Here is a 16,904-nt window from a genome sequence, read left to right on the forward strand (position 1 = left end):
GGATGCCATGTTAGGGGCTCAATTCATAAGTTCGAGGTGGAGGCAAAAAGTGATTCACATCGTGCCGCGACGTTAAATCAGGCGTTTGTTGGGAGGCAACCTAGCTTTACTGCTTTCTTTTATTTTTGTTTACTTTTTATTTTATTTTATTTTTATTATTTTGCAGTATTTATTTTTGTTTTGTAGGATTATGAGCATAGGAAGCAAAGCCATTAGAAGAGTGCAAAAGCGAGCTAGATGGTGAGGACTAAGTGTGGGGTGCCCACACAAAGGACGATGTCTGGGGAAAGTCTGAGTACCTCGTGAGCCGCTATTGCTTCGGCCTTTGGCCTACCAGGGAGTCTCGTTTACCCTCTTATTATTTATAATGTGCATTGAGGACATTGCAAAATTTTAAGTGTGGGGTGAGGAGATCGTTTGGATGAGTTTCTGTGCTATTTTAGCTTAGTTGTAGTACTCATTCTTAAGTGTAGTAGCTTTTGTGAAAAAAAAAAAAGAAATTAAAAAAAAAAGAAAAAAAAACGAAAAAAGTAGAAAAATTGGACTTTTCCCGACGATTGATCTCCTAGACAGTTTTCTTGAGGGATTAAAGTCTAAACAAAAATCCAAAATATGTCTTTTAGCTTTCTTTAGGTAGTAATAATCCCCTGTGGTTTTTCTTTGTGCCTCGGTTCTTTTCCATGGGATGTAGTTTGAACCGGGTAGTTTTTTTCTTTCCGAGTAGATTAGGAATTTAGGGAATAAAAGGAGCAAGAATGATGAACCTAGGCGCCCTTGACTTGTTTGATAGTAACATATTTATACTTTCGCATGTGTAGTATCTTCTGTATGATTTGAATTTATTGATGATGCCTTGTTAAATTGGATAGCATGTTTTGTGGCGCCTATGTCTCGTTTACATGACTTATGTTCACCTTGTGTTTAATACTTAATATCTCGTGGCTCCGTGAATACTTACATTGTTTGAGAGTCGGAATGTGATCGTCCTTAGTGAGTCATGTGCCATGTGTGGTGAGGTTTTTGTGTAGTCCATATATTGTACTTGTGTCTAGAACTTGCCCGGTATGTGAGTTGAAGCGAAATTTTAGGTGATGCTCGGTTTGAAAAATGATTTTAGGCTTTCTTTGATCTTTTTGAGCTTATTGCTTATCACAAATAAAATCTATCCCTAGTTAACCCTTTTGAGCCTGTAGACCTTTTATTTGGTACCCACATTACAAGCCTATACCCTTTTTATTTTTAATTGACATTGTTTTGATCCTTTTACCTCTTAAAGCACTTTAATTGTTAGATGAGCGCTAAAAGAAGTAAGAAGGGACTAAGTGTGGGGTGACTTTTGAGTGGAACCAATGAAAGAAAGAAGGGTGCACTTATTTTGTAAAATAATACACCACTAGCGGAAATTGAAAGAAAAAAAAAAGAGAGAAAAATCTGGAAAAAAAAGAAAGAAAAATATAAATGAATAAATTGTTATCTTGTTCTTGCTAGTGGGTATGAACTAAAGTAGTGCTTAAAGAAAAAGGGACTGTTTTGGGGGTGATATTGTTTGTGAAATTGAAGTGGGGTTGAAGAAAAAAAATGCTTAAAGTAATTTTGTGATGTATTAAAGTGCTTAGGAGGGTGAGTCACTATTCCTTAAATATATCCTACCCGTCCCTTAGCCCACATTACAACCATGAAAAAGTCCTAATTGATTTTAGATCGAGCGAGCTTACATTAGTAGAGATTTACATTAAGGGCAAGCCTATGGTACCAATTACATGCATGTGACTTCTTTTGTGAGAGTGAGCAATTTTCTTTGTGAGCATGAGATTCGAATGTGTGGATTGATTTTACTCTCTCTGCTTTTGTTGTGAGGGCACATGGTTTCACGAGGGATAGGTAACGTTATTAGACTTCTCTATGATGTTGGGTGTTCAAGCCATGAGTGCATAGTAATATTGAGTTGGTTTTTGAGGTTAGGATTGTTGTGAGCATGTTCTCTTTGTTCGAATATGTTTAAAGAAGGGCATAAGAAAAGGGAAGTGGGTTGATGCATAGTCTAGAGCCTAATTGTAGCAAATAACCATGGTCATAGATGTAGTGTGCTTTGAATGATAAGAGCTTAATTTTATTTTGTTTACTATAGTGATGGTTTGTTCGAGGACGAACAAAGGTTTAAGTGTAGGGTAGTGATGTTTGGCATATTTCGATATGTGTTGATGTTACTTTACCCATGTTTTAACCACTTCTTGATGTTATTTAATCTTTAAAACTCCCAACATAGTGTAATTATTGGTTTGATGACTAATTAAGTTATGTGTGACGATTTAAGATGTTCGGAGTGCAAAATATGAAGAAAAGGTGGTTTAGCCAGAGGAAGAAGGGTTGGATGCGTCGCATCCAACCTAGGAAAACATCATCCTGCGTGCAACCTTAGCAGTGAAGTTGGGCCATAGCGTTCGCCATCGCGTGCGAAACTGGGAAGTAGAAGAGAAGGCTGGATGCGTCGCGTCCACCCTAGCATCAATCCCTGAAGCTGATTTGGATTAGAAATAGGAGAACTTTGGCCCACGACTTTGGTACGCAATATATAAGCCAAAAATGCCTCTTTTAGGTCATCTAACATATTGGGAAGAGAAAAAAAGCCACGATAAAGCTGTGGAGGCCGGAATTCATCAAGTTCCATCTTTCTCCCACCAAACTTAGTAATTTTTATGTTTCTTTATATGATTTGTTGTTTGGCTACCATGTCTATGTGGAGCTAAACTTCACGTTCTAGGGTTGTGGTTCTTTCATGACTATTGTTATTCGGATATTGATTTTGACTTCTTGATTTATCATATTAGTTTATTTATTCAATCTTGCACTTAATTATTTAATTGCTTGATCACCAATTGAATATTATCTACGAATCTAGAATTGAACTCGAAAGTGGGAATTCTATATTGCATATAGGATTGAGTAGGGCAAGTTCTTGAACTCGGGCATCGGGGAACGGATTCGTAGTTAGGATAGACATATACCTAATTGCCTTGCTTGGTTGATTTACAGGAATTATAAATGCGTTCTTGTTGATTCTAACTCCATAGACATATAGGCGTTAGGTTAGCTTGAATAGGCGAGTAAGAACTCGACAGATTCTTATGAGCATTAACCCTGTCAACCAATAAGCTAGATAAATTAGTCGGTCAATTCAATTGAAGAATACAATAGGATTATTAGATAGCCCATAACCCTAGATCGTTTTCATTACATTGATATCATTAAAATCTGCTCTTTCTCTGTTCAAAGTTTATTATTTATATTTTTCTTATTTAATTAGTTTAGAATAAAATATTTTTAGATTTAATTCTTGTTTAGATAATTGGGATAGTCTAATTTAGTTAATAGTTAATCATAAGTCCTCGTGGGTTCGACATCCGACTTTTAGTCACTTTATTACTTGACGACCGCGTATACTTGCGTGAGTGTGTTTGGTCGCAACAGCAATCACAAACAAAAAAGGTGATAAAGGATCACCTCACCCTACTTGGTACATAATCTATAGAACCGTTCCACTCAACCCTCGGAATTCCCGGCATAGCCAACGTCACCGTCTTAGCGTGATAATCTAGAACAACATGACATAGAGATAACCAATCCATACCCAATATCACATCAAAGTCAACCATACTGTGCAATAATAGATCTACTCGGGTCTCCAGACCCCCAATAGTCACCACACATGACCGATATATGCGGTCCACAATAATAGTATCGCCTACAAGAGTAGATACATGTACAGATAAAACTAAGGACTCACGGGGCATATCCAAAAAATGGGCGAAATACGAGGAAACATATGAATATGTGGAACCAGGGTCAAATAATACTGAGGTATCTCTGTGGAAAACTGAGACAATACCTGTAATCATAGCATCTGAAGCAATAGCATCTGGTCTGGCAGGGAGAGCATAGAAACGGGCCTGACCACCCCCTAATCTGCCTCCCCCTCTAGGGCGACCCCTAGCTGATTGACTTCCACCCCGAGGTGACTGGGCGGATGGTGAGGTAGCTGGGGCTGTAGTCGGAGGCTGACTCCTCTGCTGAGATAGACCTCCATGACGATGAGGACACTACCTCCACATATGCCCAAGCTCCCCACACTCAGAACAACTCCCTGGTGCTGGCGATAGAAACTGAAGGGAACCCCTAGCACCGGGATGACTGGTAGAAGAACCTGGCATGGAAGAGCCCTGAACAGGTGGAGCACGGGACGAACTCTGAATTAGAAGGGCACTAAGTGATGAGTGGCCCTAATGAGAACTGTGAGAACAATGGCCAGATGATGCACCCCGATGAAATGGCCGAGCTGACTGAGCCTGTCTGAAATGACGACCTCTACCGTGCTGGAACTGACCCCCAAAAGGAGCACCGCTGAATCCACCCTGACCACGAGGCCTCTTGGCCTCCCGCTCAACCCTCAACTGATCTCAATCTGCCGATCAATGTCGACAACCTCATCAAAGGTAGCACCCGAAACTCGCTCCCTGGTCATGAGCAACTGTAGCTGATAAGTGAGGCCATCAATAAACCTCATGATCCTCTCTCTGTCCGTGGGAACCAACCAGATAGCATGATGGGCCAACTCGGAGAACCGCATCTCATACTGCATCACAGACATATCACCCTGGCGTAGCCGCTCAAACTATCTACGCAGCTCCTCTCTGCGGGATCGAGGCACGAACTTCTCCAAAAAAACCACGAAGAATTGCTGCCAAGTAAGGGGTGCTGCGCCAACAGGCCTATGCCTCTCGTAAGTCTCCCACCATCTGAGTGCAGCCCCAAAAAACTAAAAGGTAGTAAACGAGACCCCACAAGTCTCCAAAATACCAGCAGTACGGAGTATCCTCTGATACCTGTCCAAAAAGTCCTGAGTGTCCTCTCTCTCTGTGCCATTGAAATGTGGTGGCTGAAGTCTACCAACCTCTCCAACCTACGCTGATCATCCTCAGGCATAGCAGGAAACACATAATCCTGAGCAACAACAACTGGATGGGCTGGTGGTGCCTCTGGTGTCTGAAGTCCCTGAATAACCTACTCGGGTGTGCGAGCGACGGGAGTCTGAGTGCCTCCCCTGGCCTGAGAAGTGGTTGCGACAGTCGAAATAGAGACCGCCTGAGCAAGGCCAGTACACATTGTCAGAATCTGAGCTAGGGCCTCCTGAAGGCCTGGAATCACAATAGGCACAGGTAGTGCTTGAACTGGTGCATCAACTACTAGAACTTGGTCCTGATCTGGGACAACCGGTGGATCTGTAGGTACTGCCCCAACTGCTATATGGGCTGCACCTCTGCCCCTACCACAGCCTCTACCACGGCCTCGGCCTCTCGCGGCCCTGGCTGGTGGTACTGGTAGTTGGCCCTCCTGACCGGTAGCACAAGTCCTCACCATCTGTGAGAGAATGAAACAACAGATGTTTAGTTACTAGAATCAACAGATTCGCACGACAAGAATTCAAGAATGTGGAGTTTCCTAAAGGTTCTGCAGCTTCCTGAAGATAAGTACAGACGTCTCCGTACCGATCCGCAAGACTTTACTAAACCTGCTCATGACTCGTGAGACCTATGTAACCTAAGCTTTTATACCAATCTGTCACGACCCAAAACTAACCCATATCGTGATGGCCCCTATCGTGGAACTAGGCAAGCCGACTCATTTCCAAAATAAAATAATATTTTCATTTCAAAGATAATTTCAAGGTTATTTAACATAAAACCTCCATTTAAAGAGTTCAAATCAAAGAAATATAGAAGTGCGGAAAAGAAAAGCCCGACATCAGGGTGCCACTAGTCATGAGCATCTACTATAATCTGTCTAACAATATCAAGGCTAACTCAGCCTGGAAAATAGCTAAATACTACTAGAGGAAGATAAAAGGGAGAAGAGCAGGGGCTGCGATCGCCAAACAGCTACCTTGCTATCTCCAAGAAAATCTGCAACCAGAACACTCAATAACCGCTACCGTGTCCAGCTACACCTGAATCTGCACACAAGGTGCAGGGAGTAACGTGAGTACGCCAACTCAGTAAGTAACAACAATAAATAAAGACTGAGCAGTAGTGACGAGCAATAAAACATATAACGTTCATATCAGGAAATCTCAGTAAAATACCACATGCTTTTAAAAATTAGGATTTGAATCAAACATCTCGTTTAAACCCAGTTCCAGTAAAAATCATTTAAAGACATCTTTCCAATAGTTTTTCAAACAAAGGCTCAATGCAAAGTTGAGCAAAATGATGAAATCATAAACAGCCCCTCGGGTAAAACATCACTCATATACATCCCCTCGGGCAAACCTCATAGTCACTCGTGCCACTCGGGGATACCTCACAATCACTCTTGCCACTCGGGCATACCTCACAATCACTCTTGCCACTCGGGCATACCTCACAATCACTCTTGCCACTCGGGCATACCTCACAATCACTCTTGCCTCCCAGTCACTCAGCACTCGGCACTCGTCACTCGGCACTCGCACTCAGTAGGTACATGCGCTCACTGGGGGTGTGTACAGACTCCGGAGGGCTCCTTCAGCCTAAGCGCTATAATCTGCATGGAAAACTCACGTGCGATAATAATAAAGTATGCTGCAGGCGGGCAGCCCCGATCCACACTCATCCTCACAAATCAGGTACTCGGCCTCACTCAGTCATAAAGTATGCTGCAGGCGGGCAGCCCCGATCCACACTCATCCTCACAAATCAGGCCCTCGGGCATTTCAGTAAAACAGGGCATTCGGCCCAAAACATTTATATGCATCAAAATAGAGTCATAAAACTGAGTTATGCGGTAAACAAATATAAACATGACTGAGTATAGATTTTCAAAACAGTGAGAGGATGGTAAGAAACAGCCCCTAAGGGTCCAAACAGCATTGGCGCAAGGCCCAAACATGGCATTCGGCCCAATTTACAGAAATTCTTTCTAAAACATATAAGTATCAAATGGTTTCAACAAAGTATGCAACTTTACAGTTTCTACGGGACGGACCAAGTCACAAATCCCCAACAGTGCACGCCCACATGCCCATCACCTAGCATGTGTGTCACTTCAAAATAATAGAATGATATGAAATTCGGGGTTTCATATCCTTAGGACTAGATTTACAATCGTTACTTACCTCAAACCGGTCAAATCTCTACCCCGCAATGCTCTTGCCTCTGGACTCTGCCTCCAAATGCTCCAAATCTATTCACAATTAGTATAATACCATCAATATACGCTAATTGAATGAATTCCACAAGAAAAGCTTTAAAATTAGACCAAAACCCGAAATTGGCTCAAAAATTGCCTGTGGGGCCCACGTCTCGTAACCCGACAAAAATTACAAAATCCAAAATCCCATTCAACCACGAGTCTACCCATACTAATTTTACCAAAATCCGACCTCAACTCGACCCTCAAATCTACAAATCTTATTTCCAAATTTTCTAAGTTCCAATCTCTGATTTATACCTCAAAATCATGTAATCTAATCGGATTATTCGATGATAATTCAATATTATGGAGTAGAAATAATCACAAGGGACTTACCTCAAGTTTTTCTTGAAAATATATCAAAAATCACCTCTTCCCAAGCTCCAATTTGTCAAAAATGGCAAATGGGACGAAGTCCCTATTTTTATAATTTTGCCCAGACATCCTCGGTTCTGCCTCGATCTTGGCTCTCGATCTTGGCCTTCGATCGAGGTCCTCGATCCTGGTCCTCAGTCCGGCCCCTCACTCCTGGTTCTTGATCCTGGGCTCGATCATGGCTTCGATCGTGGCCCTCGACCCTGAGCTCGATCATGCCTTCGATCATGGCCCTCGACTCTGGGCTCGATCATGGCTTCGATCGTGCCCCTCGACCCTGAGCTCGATCTGGGATTCGATCGTGGCCCTCGACCCTGAGCTCGATCTGGGCTTCGATCGTGGCCCTCAACCCTGAGCTCGATCTGGGCTTCGATTTCTGGGCAGAAGCAATTTCCAACAGAAGGAAATCGCAGCAACTGTTCTAGTTCAATTTTTGATCCGTTAACCTTCCGAAACTCACCCGAGGCACTCGAGACCTCAACAAAATATACCAACAAGTCCTAAAACATCATACGAACTTATTCGAATCCTCAAATCACCTCAAACAACGCTAAAATCATGAATTACACCCCAATTCAAGCCTAATGAACTTTGAAATTTCAAATTTCTACAAACAACTTCGGAACCTATCAAATCACGTCCGATTAACCTCAAATTTTGCACACAAGTCCTAAATGACATAATAGAGATATTCCAATTTTAGGAATCGGATTCCGACCCCGATATCAAAAAGTCAACCCCCCCGGTCAAACTTCTCAAAAATAAAACTTTTGGCATTTCAAGCCTAATTCCTCTACGGACTTCCAAATAATATTCCGGACACGCTCCTAAGTCCAAAATCACCATACGGAGCTATTGGAATTATCAAAATTTAAATCTGAGGTCGTTTATATATAGGTCCATATTCGATCCACTTTTCTAACTTAAAATTTTTAATTATGAGACTAAGTGTCTCATTTCACTCTGAGTTCCTTCCGGACTCGAACCAACTAACTCGATATAACATAATATAGCTGAATAACACAAAAAGAAGTAGGAATAGGGAAAACAGGGTTATAACTCTCGAAATGATCGGCCGGGTCGTTATAGGAGGCCAAGGCCAATTTTTGAATTTACTTCATATACAAAAGAAGGAATTACAAGTGTATGAGATATGCCCTCTAACAAGAAATATACATGTCTATATATACAATGAATGTCCATTGCACAGTTGCTGGCAGTGGACCTGTCCAGCTGTGTAGTACTGCTTTATGCTGGCATCATATGATCTTCATGATTGTGTTGGCAGCCCATGTGCCAATGGTCTTGCCCAGCTATTGTGCCCCAGTTCTTGCTGGCAGATAGTTGCCTCCATGATTGCCCAGACATGCTGTGGTCCTACCCAGCTATGCAGCACATGCCTTTGCTGGCAGATAGTTGCCTCCATGAATGTCCTGGCTGGCTGGGGTCCTATCCAGTTGTGCAACATGTGTTCTTACTGGCAGAGTGTGGCCTCCATGAGGGCCCGGACAGCCTGTGGGATTGTTGCCTCCATGTGCAAAGACCTTTTAGTCTTTGGCAGCCAAGTTTGGCTCGACTTGCAGCCCTTTAGGCATGAAATTCGGTCAAAAACTATGCTCGGCGGTACACTCTCCACCACTTGAAATGGCGACGACCGTGGCGCCACAAAGTTTCAAGTAATTATGAACTTGATCTTTGAACGGCCATAGCGCCTCATATTTTTCCCATGATGCCTTCTCGGGTGGTTGTCCCTTCCACTGGAAAAGAAATTGGGTGCTTGAATTGCCCCGACCTACACCTTGTACCACTCGATGGTTGATAATGGCCTCAACTTCCTTATCGACGGCCGAAGGGGTTATGAAAACTTTTGGTCGGCTGGATTTGTCCCCGCTCCACATCACCCTTGTCTCCAAAGGGTACCTTTGACTGACTGAAATGCCCCGACTCAAGCAACTCTTCCGGTTGCTTCGTTGAATCCTCCAACTCTAAAGGTGCCATTTACGAACCCATGGCAGATGGCTTTTCCCCCGGTATGAAGTCCTTCTCCTTAATGACTCGTTGTTCCCGCGGAGGCAAGGCTTCGTCAACCTTGTCCTCCTTAGTCCCTGTCCTGACTGCCAAAACTGTGGCTTCTTCTTCCTTGAAGCCTTTCACGATTTGCATCGCGGACAACTAACTAACAACTTGTGGCACCCGAACTGTCGGTACCACACATGGACCCTTCGGGTCATAAGTGTAGATCTGCTTCAGATATGGGTAGATGAAGGCCTTCACTTCATCCCAATATTCCAGCCCTAGTACCAGATCAAACACATCCAGGGGAGCGATAAAGAAACTCACATTTCCCCGCCAAGCTCCTAAGTTGAGTTGCACATAGCGGGCAACTCCTTTCATGTTGGTGGTATTGGCGTTTACGGTCTTCATTACGGAACTGCTAGGACCAAATGCAAGGCCAAGTGACTTAGCCTTTGCTTCGGACACAAAGTTATGTGTCGCACCGATGTCCACCATGATACAGATAGACTATCCGTTCAATCTTGCATCCACAAACAGGGATTCTATCTCCCTCGATCGGGGCTCTTTGCCAATCACATCGTTGCCTAACGAGTGAACTAGTTTGGCAATGCCATGCTTCCCTTGGGCAGCAAGCTTTTATGCTACTACCGCGCCCAATATCATGTTGCCAAGATGAGCTGCTTCCCCGGCTTGTTTAGCAGCTTGGACTCTCTCCTCTATTAGCCTCCGCTCGGCCGCAATTAAGGCACCAAGTTTCTTTAAAGAAGGATAATCCTTGTAACCATGACTAGGGTCCTTGCAGATGTAACAACCATTGCGGGGACCAAATTCCTTCTTCCTTTGGTTATACCGGTCGCGCCAATGAGATGCCTTGTTGCCTTCTTCGTTGGAATTACAGTGAGGGGCAGCAACTTGCTTGCCCTTGTCCCAATATCTATGGTCTACACCCGGTTTGAAGTTGGTGTCCCTTGCCTTTGTGGCTTCTGACCTATAATCATTTAAGGACTCAGCCACCGCGATAGCTTCATCGACGTCTTGGACTTGACACCGCTGCAATTCCTATTTGGCCCAATTTTGAAGGCCATCTATGAAAGTGAATAGCAAGTCATCGCTTTCCATGTTCGAAATCTGCAGGATGAGTTTAGTGAATTCCTTCACGTACTCACTAATGGAAGTTGTTTGCCTAGGCTCTCTCAACTTCCTACGTGCCTCATTGACAACGTTTTGGGGGTAGAACTCTCGCTTCAGTTTGAACTTGAATTATTCCCAACTTTTGATGGAGCAGGTTCCCTTCTCTATGTCGGATTTCTTCCTCCTCCACCATAGCATAGCGGTGTCGGCTAGATATATTGTTGCTGCCCAGATCTTGGCAGCCTCATCAATGATGCTGAGGTGCTCAAAGTAGTCTTCCATCTTCCAGATGAAGTTCTCTACATCTTGAGCATTTCGCTCACCCCTAAACACCTTCGGTTTTGGGCCCTCGATTTTGGTTTCACGCACTGTTACATGTCCAGTGCCACCAGCTAACCTTGCTTCCTGCAGTTGTTGCTTTAGGGATTCAACTTCCCCGTGCAACGATGATACAACCTCGGCCAGTTTAAGCTCAAGGTTGGTCAGTCCATCCCTGTGCTCCTTGAACACTTTATCTAACGTCTCTTTGACGTCTCCTAGCTCATCTAGGACAGTAGACTCAAGTGAGCAGAAGTTGTGTTCAACAACTTCAATACGCCGGTTTAATACAGCTAAACCAGCCTCGGTGAGATCCATTCTCACGTCTAAAAGATTTGAGGCAGAAGCCTCACAATCTTCACCACGACTAACTTGTTGTAGGGGTAGCTCAAAAGCTGGCACCTCACTTGTTACGACTATGGCGGGATCTCGTGCTTTGCTCGTCCCTCTCTTCTTTGGTTTCGGTCTCCTTGTTGGTGATTCGTCTCTCCCACGAATGTTGTCTAAGGTAACATTATCTCCATCAGTTGCCATGGTAATAACCTTTTGCTCTAATACCACTTGTCACATGACCGTTTTCTAAGGGCTCCGTGCGGACAGCAAGATAGCCTGACTGCTTCTGTCCTACCCAAGAAATAAATACAATGTCGTGCTTGAACCAAGGTAATCACACAAACTCAAAGATTGGAAAGCTAATGAAAGGAAATACACACAAGGATTGGGAGGCCAAGACCAATTTTCGGATTTACTTCATATACAAAAGAAGGAAATACAAGTATATGAGATCTGCCCTCTAACAAGACATATACATGTCTATATGTATAATGAATATCTACTGCACAGTTGCTGACAGTGGACCCGTCCAGCTATGTAGCACTGCTTTATGCTGGCATCATTTGATCTCTATGATTGTGTTGGCAGCCCATGTGCCAATGGTCTTGTCCAGCTGCTGTGCCCCAGTTCTTGCTGGCAGATAGTTGCCTCCATGATTGCCCAGGCAGACTGTGGTCCTACCCAGCTGTGCAGCACATGACTTTGCTGATAGATGGTTGTCTCCATGATTGTCCTGGCTGGCTGGGGTCCTACCCAGCTGTGAAGTATGTGTTCTTTCTGGGAGAGTGTGGCTTCCATGAGGGCCCGGATAGCCCGTGGGATTGTTGCCTCCAAAGACCTTCTGGTCTTTGGCAGCCAAGTTTGGCTCGACTTGCCGCCATTTAAACGTGAAATTCGGTCGGAAAATATGCTGGGCGGTACACTATGGTGCATGAAAATCTCATACTCCTGTCTAATCGTCACTTAGGATACCTTTGAATAATGACTAGAATAATCGTGGACTTCTCTTAACTGGAATAAAGGAGAAAGATGATTAATTTCCGGTGACAAGATCGATAACATCGAGGTTGGCACGACATCATAAATCCTAGGCACTTTGAAATGTCCTTATTAATTATAGCAACCATAGTACGAAATAGTCATACCACTCCAATTTAAAAATATGGTGGCAGAAAAAATAAAGTGTCATCGAGTACTGGGAGACCACCATTACAGAATCTAATCTGAAAAAAAATACAACCCCATTACAGCTAAAGTTCTGTTCCATCTTACAGGTACCTCTCTTATTTTAAAATTACTATAGCAAAAAGAAAGTAGGAGAATCCTTCTTCCTTATTCCTATTACAATATTACCATTTCACATTCCCAAATGTATCATTGAACTTCTGTATATCCTGTTGACAAATTTATATTTTTGCTCTCTTTTATAAGCTAGTCTTACCACCAGATATGGAGGAGCTCCGCCCGAGTTTCCGGTGCTCCGGCGACCGAAGACTAGAGATCGTAAGCGGAAAAGGGTTCAGCAGCAACCAGGTAAGCGTTACGCATATTAAATTTCGAACTCATAATTTTTAAGAACCTTAAAGTTGAACTATTAAGTTTAAATTTTAGATTCGCCTCAGCAGGGAAGTCGGGCTCGCTCACCGGATCTACCAGTAGTAACGAGCAAGGGAACTTGGCCGAGCCAGGTGGCAGCAGCAACTTCATCGTCAGCTAAGCCCTGGGGATTCAATGATCCAGAGATGAAGAGACGAAAGAGAATAGCAAAGTACAAAGTGTATACTATTGAAGGAAAGTTCAAGACTTCCATTAGGAATGGACTGAGGTGGTTCAAGAATAAATGCTCTGAAATCATCCATGGCTATTAATTAGCTATTGTTACTGTATAAGGTGCTTTTCTTTTTCTCAATATGATCTGTTGTGAGTTCTGAAGTTGTAAGAAATTTACAAAGAAAGGTGGGAAACATAGAGGTGACAGGTCTAATTAATTTCATAGTACTTAGAATGTTTTGCTTCATTTTTCAAATTGAAATTCTAATTTGTTTGCCTGTCATTTATCAACATTTATTGTTCTGACGTTTCATGCCTCTTTTGCATATCAAACCCATGGAATTCAAATTGCCAGTGAATTCAAATTTCAAGTTTTGACAGAAATTATGTGTTCAACTCTGTCAAAATTTGAAATTGATTTATCCTTTTTCCAGATATGGGTAACTTTAATAGGTTAACTTCATTACTTGATTGGTAAATGCAGTGATTTTCTCAATTTAAAAAAAAAAATGGACGGACATTTGCCATTAATCTCAGTAGTCTTTTTTTTTCCCTCACAAACAAACCGAATTGAAGATCATTACACCCAACACTGGGCTAAATTTGCTGTATATTTGCAATATGTTTCTCATTTGATCTGAACCTGGCAATGAATAAGATTTTGATTCGCCACCTTTTTCTTAGTAATTGGTTGGGAATTCAAGTTGACCAAACTGGCCATGGATTGGGTGGATCAAAGGCAACTCTGATTTTAGCATTAAATTTGTTTGCCAGGTTATAAGCGAAACAGAAGAAGTTGCATTTCCTAGATTTCTCTTACATCTAAGTCAGCAGATGGGGACATTATCACTGGACATATGTTTGTAAATCAATCAACATAGTTTGACTCATAACTTATTGCTCTTCATTAATGGACTGCAAAACAAAGTCGGACTCGAATCGCATGATACATTAAGGCCCAGTTTGGGACCTGAATTTCCTAAAGCAAAAAAAACGTAATTCCATGGAATTTCTTTTCTTGTGCCTGGATATATGAGAAAATATATATGAAGGAAAAGAAATGGAGAAAGTTGAGAGGTAAACGTGATCAAGTGTTGAGGAATTTGGAAGAAATTTACCTCAAAGTACTAATCACTCTCTTCTACTTTTTTCTTCAGTTAACCTATATGAACTCAAAGCTTAGAAAGTTATACATTTATTTTCGTTCTAAACTCTTCTTAATTTTCGTTTCGTTCTATTCACCCATTTGGTACTTAGGATTGGACAATTATAGAGTTGAGCCTTTACTATTCGTTACCCAATGGTATGTAAAGAATAGAAAGACGTTAACCTTTTTTAACTTTCTATTTTTATATTACGAACTTAACATGTCATAAAATCGGCCTTGGACATTTGTATCAACTTATCTCTAGTTTATCTTTATTTGGTTGCTATATCGGAGTAGTTTAAAGGGAAAAAGCCTCGTAAAATTAGAGAGAGAATGATGTCGAAATACGTATGTAATAAAATAGGAGTACAACTTTTATATCTTAACAAAAAAATGCTCTTGCATTCAGATACATATTCCTTCATTACAATGTAATCCATTGCATTTTCCGTAGGCACATTTAGAACAAACATAATGAAAGAATTCAATATACTTATTTAATTTTCCTTCTTTTTCTTTCACTATTTTCTTTGTTCCAAACGAAGTGTAAGTTATAAAGGTAGAGAAAAACCTGCTCCCTTTGGAGCTAATCAGTAAAAACCTAAGAGACATCAGAGCAAAAGGCAGAGACATTTCTACACTATTTCTGAGATATAATGCCTTTGCAAAAATTAATTAAATAGTTAATACTACAAAATGAATGAAATGAAATTAGACGTTTACGTGCATGCCTTGTATGTGTTTGATGAGTTGCCATCATTGTTGACGCCTCATTTGTTCGTAAAATTGAGCTATGAAATTCTCTGCTTTTGCATCAATCATCTCGTCTGCTCCAATTGCATCAAATACCTGGTCCGGATCTTCCTCTTCATCGTCGCTGCTTTCACCGTAGAGTTCTTGGAGATTATTTGCTGAAGCATACTGACTCATGGTTCCCGCGGAGGAAGTGGAAGGTGATGGAGAGGACACATTTTCACAGCATTCTACCGTCGGCGATGGAGATTTCACCGGCGGCGGCTGGTGGTTGGTTGGCGGTGATTGATTGTCTTGGAGATGTAAAGGCCTCATTGAACCCACCAGCTTCTTCCAATTATCTCCTTTTGAATCCACAGTAGGCACCGCTTCCTTTAGTATTCAGAATTTAAAATCAACCGGATGTTAGAATATGATACGTAAAATATGCGTTTTGGTGACAGAACTAGAATGACACAGAGGCGGAATTTGAAGTTTTTATGTTTTGAATTTGCCAAATCCATAGCTCATCTTAGTTACAAGGTTCGCAGTTAAATATTTATACATATATAATGAATTTTCTAGTACAAATACTATATTTAAACAAAAGTGATTAGGTATACGACCGAACCTGCACCTAATAGGTTAGTTCCGCCTCTGAATTGACATATATACATATGCTTAATATATTTTCGGCCGATTTTTATGTAAAAGCTAAGAATTAGTTCATCTTCCTCCTATAAAGAAAGCGATTTGTCGACCAAACCAGAATGAAATATTGGTGTTAAAAAGGTACAGTATTAAAAGAGTTTGCAGTGTCGATAATTAAAATTATGTAGTCAGATGATTATGATGCATAAAATGTACGTGCACTTATTAATGTTGGATTTCTGTAGGCGTACCTGAGAAATTTTCTGATGCTTTAGATCAATAGATCGACGGCGCAGCTTGAGCGATGCAGCTCTGAGGAAGCTGAAAGCACCTTGCTTTTTCTTCTCCTTGGTATTGGTTATTTTCTCTCCGTTATTACCATTGACACTTAATTGTGGTTGTTTGTCAATGTTATCATTAAGTGGAGATTTATTGTTGTTGGTGGTGGTGATTGTGGTGTTGATTACCTCTTCCTCCGTCATTCTTTTGAGGAGATGTTCCACGAAATAAATTGGCTACGCTCTGTCCAACGACGTTAATGTGATTTAATTTGCCCTCCCTGCAATGCAGGGCGAGTTGTTAAGAGAGACGTTGCGAACAAATGAAGCTTCTTTTGCTGTATATATATATACAAGAGAAGCGATAAAAAAGGGATCCTAGAATTTCTGTGTTTGGTGTTGTTTCTTTGTTGGACAGTTACGGTTTAACTATATAAGCACCTCAGGATATTTGTGCGGTTCACAACGTAGTTTGGAATTGAAGTTGAAACATATATAAAAGTACGAGAATGCCCATTCTCATGCACATTTGTTATGATAATAACCAAGTTGTAAAAGAGAAGAAGATCTAAATTTATCAGTAATAAACAGATTTTAGCAGGTCGAATGCATTTTCTGAATTGGCGCAGGTTTCTCTTCGATTTCCACCGCTCAAAGTAGAGAGTCAAACCTTCTAGTTATTTGCTTCAATTCATACATTATGATCTCTTCATATTGTAAAAATAAATTTAGTGTAGTTACAAGCTACATAAAAGAGCTATAGATTACAACTTTTTATGGTTAAAAATATTCAACCATACATGACAAAGTTGTAGTCGAAGAAAAAATTGTTTCACTCTGTAAATTGTTACAGTGTCATCCAAAGTAGCACTAGAACATACTGACGAGGCTATTTTGGTCAGTTTGGTATTTTCTATTTGCCTATTACA

General features: G+C 41.5%; 1 protein-coding gene and 1 long non-coding RNA gene across 2 annotated transcripts; one reads left to right on the plus strand and one right to left on the minus strand.

Annotated features, from left to right (window-relative positions):
- The first annotated feature begins 12,677 nt into the window (after positions 1-12,677).
- Positions 12,678-13,437, plus strand: LOC107766822 (uncharacterized). Its single transcript, XR_012703120.1, has 2 exons — positions 12,678-12,930; positions 13,023-13,437. It is a non-coding gene; the product is annotated as an uncharacterized LOC107766822 (long non-coding RNA).
- Positions 13,438-14,665: 1,228 nt separating this feature from the next.
- On the minus strand, positions 14,666-16,302 carry LOC107766823 (uncharacterized). Its single transcript, XM_016585697.1, has 2 exons — positions 15,949-16,302; positions 14,666-15,439 (listed from the first exon to the last, which is right to left on the minus strand). Exons 1-2 carry the CDS (start codon positions 16,177-16,179, stop codon positions 15,071-15,073), a joined length of 600 nt encoding a protein of 199 aa, XP_016441183.1. The 5' UTR covers positions 16,180-16,302; the 3' UTR covers positions 14,666-15,070.
- Between the last annotated feature and the right edge of the window lie 602 nt (positions 16,303-16,904).

The sequence above is a fragment of the Nicotiana tabacum genome, chromosome 19, assembly GCF_000715075.1.
Source record: "Nicotiana tabacum cultivar K326 chromosome 19, ASM71507v2, whole genome shotgun sequence".
NCBI classification, from domain to species: Eukaryota; Viridiplantae; Streptophyta; class Magnoliopsida; order Solanales; family Solanaceae; genus Nicotiana; species Nicotiana tabacum.

Coding starts and splice junctions, on each gene's coding strand:
- LOC107766823 (XM_016585697.1), bottom strand. CDS start 16,179: ATGACGGAGGAAGAGGTAATCAACACCACAATCACCACCACCAACAAC. Junction 15,440..15,948: donor AGCATCAGAAAATTTCTCAG/GTACGCCTACAG, acceptor TGAATACTAAAG/GAAGCGGTGCCTACTGTGGA.